The sequence below is a fragment of the Taurulus bubalis genome (genome assembly GCF_910589615.1).
Source record: "Taurulus bubalis genome assembly, chromosome: 12".
NCBI lineage: Eukaryota > Metazoa > Chordata > Actinopteri > Perciformes > Cottidae > Taurulus > Taurulus bubalis.
The window spans coordinates 6,481,235-6,487,234 of record NC_136600.1 but is presented as its reverse complement, the minus strand read 5'-3'; the positions used below and the strand labels follow the sequence as shown (position 1 = coordinate 6,487,234).

The 6,000-nt window shown below is 44.8% G+C and overlaps 1 protein-coding gene across 1 annotated transcript in view; it reads left to right on the top strand.

Moving 5' to 3' along the window:
• usp45 (ubiquitin specific peptidase 45) overlaps positions 1 to 6,000 on the top strand; it is a 30,851-nt gene that overhangs the window by 12,728 nt on the left and 12,123 nt on the right. Inside the window, exons 7-8 of the mRNA XM_079227474.1 lie at positions 1,296 to 1,391; positions 2,299 to 2,429. Of these exons, the coding sequence (XP_079083600.1) occupies positions 1,296 to 1,391; positions 2,299 to 2,429 (227 nt within the window). The remainder of the gene's footprint in view (positions 1 to 1,295; positions 1,392 to 2,298; positions 2,430 to 6,000) is intronic.

Genomic DNA, 6,000 nt, shown 5'->3' with positions numbered 1-6,000 from the left:
CTTCGTGAGGACGCCCTGGTTAACAGTCGTGCGGGGAACAGGGTGTTCTGTCACTCGCCACAGGAAGAGAGAGCGCAGCGAGCAGGTTCACGGCCCAGGGACAGCCAGCTACTTTCCGAGCCGAACTGGAGTCGGTCGCTGTGGAGGAAATGCGCCAGCTAGCCCTCCCTTTTGAGAAAATATTTTCGGTTCATTATTAGCTGTAGCAGGACAAAATGAACTTTGGCGGGCTGCAACAGTCTAAGTAATTATTGGAAAACACTGCCTTTACAATTCAGAAAAACTCCTCAAGTGCCGCTACTGAGGAGTCTGGCCAATAGTAAACCAGATGTCAGTCTTACAATGACTGTGAGTGTAAACAGGCATGGCCTTGAGGTCATTTTGAAGTATATTCAATGCAGCAGTAAATGCAATGCCGGCTTGGAGCCGCTCACCTTCCCATACATGAGTGGTACTCAGTTGGTGCAGAGCATGCTCACCATACAACACAGCTATAGAGGCTCCCCAGTCTTTCTCTGGTCGTGTCATGGTGACTGCAAACCAACGTGCTTCTTCAACAATGAAGCGTTTTTTTTTCCGCCATTTTGTTAATCCCCCTCAGGGCCTTCCTCGTTGATTGAAATGTGAGTGAGCGCGCTTTACACAGTGTTCCCTCCCTCTCCCTGTCTGTTTGTGTTGTCTCCTTGAAAATTGCAATCTTTTTGGTGAAAACACATAATTGTCAAGGGATGAGCTGTGTGTGCGTTCACAATGCCGGCTCCATTGTGCGTTTTCCATAGCAACTGTCTTCAATGCCAGGATGTGACAAAACAGATATCTCTTGAAAGGGAAGGAAGGGATGTGCCTCTAACAAGAAGGGACAATGATGGCTTCAGACTCCTCTCCTCACCAAGGATCTTCTCTACATCTCTAACTCGCAGATAATAGACAGATTTGAAAACGTCTTTCAGAATAATGAACCCACCACAAGTTTTCTACAATGGCGATACGAATTTCTCAAAGGTATTTTAATTGACCACATTAGATTGCCACAAGCAAAGCGTGAATACCGTTTATTATCTTTGAAGGATTGCATCTTGTTTTCTTGTCCACAAAATTGTCGTTGGGTCTTTTTATTTGATGAATAGTAAACTCAGCGCCTACAACAATTTCATGATCTAATCGTTTTATAAATTAAATTCTGCTGCTTATTGTTGATCTTACGAACAATACCTAGTTCCACTCAAAGCATGGATGGATTCAAAACGTTAATGAAATGTTTGCAAAGCGGTCTCACAATAATTCTGTTCCCATAGAACTTGTCTCAGACGCACATGCTCATCGACCTCATCCAGGAAGTGAAGGACAAAGGCTACAAACTGAGGATCGGCCCCACTGTGGATACCAACGTGGTACAGTTTGACGTCCATCTCTTCCACTTTGTTAACGCCATAGTCTTTTCCAAACCAAATAATATATTGAACAAATGCAAATGACTTTTCTTTTGAAATGAACATCCCAATGCTGCAACTGTCTGACTGAGTGTTCTCTGCTGTATCTTCCTTGAAATCTTGTTTTTCTCTCCTGCCTCCGTGGTAAATAGAGAATCGAAAAACAGTCTTGATGAATTTAAATACACTTTAAATACACTAAATACTGAAGCCAATGCAGATGTTAAAATGACCCATAAACATGCCTTATAGCCTGGTACAAAAAACTGTTTTGGTCCCTCTAGTTATTATTTCAGTTCATGACTACTGTACAGAATGGGATTTTTTTTTTTTTTTTTTTTTTTTTAAATATCTCACCCGTTTAAATTATGTCAAGGATCAAATTATGCATAATTGAATGGCAGCTTCGTAGACAGATGGGTGCCGCTCGCTGTCTCCTCTGCTGCATCCCCCTAGACCACCTGCTCCATCTACCTCTTTGCCCATTTTTAGAGTTAGGCTCTGTCGTCACTGGCAAAAGGGCCACGGCCCTGGGCTTCCCACTTTGAGCTTCACAATGACCCTCCAGAAACCAAAGTGACAAAGCAGCTTTGCAAGGAAGTTTGTACGGAAATATTGCACGCAATAGTTCACCTTATTTCCCCCTCTCTCTGTCTGTCTTAAACACACACTCAAGAATTCAAGGTGACACGGGATGAGGATTGGATTTTATGAAGTCAATTTTAAACTTCTTTATCAACATTTAAAGAAAAAAACGGCATTTATATAACCAACGTAATGGTGCATTAAGTTATAGCTGGATCCTGTTTTGTTAAATTCTTTTGACATTTTGTAATAAATGCTTGTATTCTGTCCCTTCACATTTCAGAGTCCGTTGACAGTAACGCTGTCCAGTCCAGAGCCGCTGACTGCGGCCATGTTTCTCTTCCTGCAGAACATGAAGGAACCAGGGAAAGGCCCGATTAATCCCAAGATCCTCTTCAACCAGCTCTGCCAGAAGTAAGGCGACGCTCTTCTTATCAATCGTCATCAAATCACCCACGATGATACACCAGCTTCAGACTGTGTTCTGGTGTATTATCTTGGGGTCTCTGAAGTTGTCAGTTGGTGCCGTAGTTGTCATCACAGCCACAGCTTTCAGCTGCTTTCATCCCCTCACTGCAGTGTAGTGACCACTTTAACCAGCCAGATCCAGGTAGCACCTGGTCCCAGCTGAATGTCTTTCCCGCGCTCTAAGTTCAACATACACACTACGGGCACTGTAGCCTATTAAATGAGCAGCAGCAGCAGCAGCTACCACCTACCACCTATTTGTAGCTCTATCTGCTACTTGCCACACTGCTGTGCCACCTGTGTCACGTTTGATACGGAGCAAGGTCCAGCAGGCCGTGTGAGAGGCAGAAGCGGCCCGACAGGCCGACGTAATAACTGTTCATTACGTCGACCTGTCGGCGGCTGCCCCGCGCTCACACAGCAGCGCTCACAGAGAGATTGGGGGAGACATGTCCTCGAGTTCAGGAGCTTTTGCCGACCGTCTAACACAGAGACCCGTCTGCAAAACGTGTCTTAAAGCCACACAGACACACGTCGAACAGCTCTTTAATGAGCACTGTGAACGTTTGGTTGGCTGGGCTCTTGTTTGAGCATGGTACACTGCTGGTTGGGTCCACCCTGTATGTGTGTGTGTGCTTATTTGAGTAGTAGTGCAGGTGGGTGACCAGAGCATTTGACATTGGATGACTGGGTGCGTCTCTGATGCGGTCTGACAGTTATTCTGGTACCTAGCTTTCATCAGAAAGGTGTGTGTGTGTGTGTGTGTGTGTGTGTGTGTGTGTGTGTGTGTGTGTGTGTGTGTGTGTGTGTGTGTGTGTGTGTGTGTGTGTGTGTGTGTGTGTGTGTGTGTGGCCACCTCACCTGGTACCACCTCAGCCTGCAACACGCATGCAGGCAATTGTGCATTCAGACAGCTAGCGCTGCACACACCTTTATGCATTCATACGCGTCTAATTTCAACGAGGGCTAATCTATTCCACTGACATGCATTTGAATAGAGATTGAATATGCCTTTAAGCCTCAGCAGCACCCATTACCCATATGGTACACTTACACCACAAGCTAACTTGTATTAAGGCCAGTATGTAACTGCTTTGTACACCCATCTAACTATGAAACAAGGAATCCCTGTCTGTAAGTATTTGTGCAAGTCCTTCCCGTATGTCGAGAACCGTTCATCCAATCTACTTGACAAATGGCTATTCTATTGCTGGGGACACCGATATATGTTCAATATATGTTCATTGTTAATAAACTGTGAAACAGCGCTCTGTGCAGCAGAGGGCTCTGCGGACTGAGTAAAACATGTTGTCTGCAGCGGGCAGGCCGCGGCTAATTGACTTGCATTTGACTACATTTTGAACTCTCGTTCACTTCCCTTGAGTCAACGAGTGATTATTGGTTCTCGACAATGCTGCAAGCAGCACTTTTCGGGGCCATTAAGCCTGTTCCAAACGGATACGTGCCACAAACTGGATCTGCACTAGTACAGTACATGCAAGCCCTAATATCCACTCGCATTGTTTCTTAATAACAAAAGTGAACCGAGCGCTGGAAGTTGGAGATTTCAAAGCAGAAACAATGGTACTGCCCTCCTAAAAAAGGATCACTTATTTAAAACATACTTGCATAGGTATAAAGCTGAATCGATTAGTCGATTGACACAAACAAATCTATCCGCAAAAGTTTTGAAGGAAAACAAACAGTGAAGAACCTAATGTTGCATGGTATACCGATACTACAAAGGTACTGCGGTACCCGTACGTTTAAACGATACGATTTTGCACATTTTAAGTATTGATAGGCAAGGCAAGTTTATTTGTATAGCAAATTTCAACAACAAGGCGATTCAAAGTGCTTCACATAAAACCATTAAAAGCATCAAAACATAGCGCGCTTCCTTAAAACTGCTCCACTCGTCTCTGTCATGCTCTCTGCATGCATTGAGCACATGGAGGCGGAGCTCAAGCAGGCGGAGCTCAAGCAGGCGGAGCTCAAGCAGGCGGGGCTGCAGGAGGCGGGGCTGCAGGAGGCGGGGCTGCAGGAGGCGGAGCTCAAGCAGGCGGGGCTGCAGGAGGCGGAGCTCAAGCAGGCGGGGCTGCAGGAGGCGGAGCTCAAGCAGGCGGGGCTGCAGGAGGCGGAGCTCAAGCAAGCGGGGCTGCAGGATGCAGAGGATATTCATACACAGTGATTAGTGTGACCTAATCCTTATCTGCAACTGTGCAGAAATACCGGGTTTAAACATAATGAATAGACATGCAACAATAAAAAAGATTCTTTTCCCAAATTTACATGTCAACATTATGAATGAAGTTTGAAGAAGGATTCGGTACAACACTGGTTGTTTTTAACAATTTGTAAGGATATTTTGATTGTTCAAGTAATGGTCATCATGATTTCAGCTGCTTTTTCTGATTTAAATGGAATAACTGGCGATGTATTGTAATGTCAAGGCCTTATTCACTTATATGCTATTCCCTTTAACATCCACAAAGTGCATCTGATTGCTGTAGCATTCTAAACTACCCTGAACAACTCACATGCTTCGCTGATGAACTCCTCCACACAGCAACTCATCTCCACTCAGCCAAGTCTATAGCTTTGAGCTGAAAGGACGGGTCAAGAACGGCTTCTCTTTACAGCGACGTGTTCCTCCACTTTAGTGACCTTTGTGCTCGCTACTCTCTGTGAATATAGCCTATCAATGTCTCTTGTCATGGCAAGCTCTTGTCATTCCCAGAGGTTTGGGTATGCCCTTGGCCTGTGGGCACCGAGAGCGCTTTTGCCATTTCTCTTTCACTGTCTTTCACAGCCTGTTGGTGTTAAGGAAGGTTAATAAGGATATCTGTCTCTGCTGGGGGACAGTTTGAGTGTTAATGTGCAGCATTAAAACCCTATTGAGCCCTGTTTTTAATTAGTTTATTACGGCTGTACCCAAATCAGAATTGTTTTTGTAAATATCTGGCTCATCAAAAATGAATTGGCATGCGTTTCAGAGATGATTTTGACCAAATTATGTCGTCAAATGTGGCCCGTCACAATTTCATATTGAATTGAATATGTTGTACACTTCTCAATGCTGCACAGTCTGACCGGGGGATTTACTATTAATATCAATGCAATCAATGTGTTAATGAGTACATTGTTTACTAGACCACAACATTCTTATATACATATATATATTCTTATATCGCTCTAGCCTCTTATAGAAATTTAAAAAAAGTGTTCAAGTCAACCAAGGGGTCCCTGGTGGATGATTTGACTCATTGACTTTCAGAGGGCAGCCATTGTGTGTGTGTGTGTGTGTGTGTGTGTGTGTGTGTGTGTGTGTGTGTGTGTGTGTGTGTGTGTGTGTGTGTGTGTGTGTGTGTGCGCGCGCGCATGCATTTGACCTCAACCAGCTGAGTACCACACAGCCTGCCAGCAAAAGGGGTCTGGTCTGTTCTCTGACCAGTGCCAAGCTATGTGGGTTGGATGGTCAGCACCACACACTCTATCTGGTGCCAGAGAGGGTCCC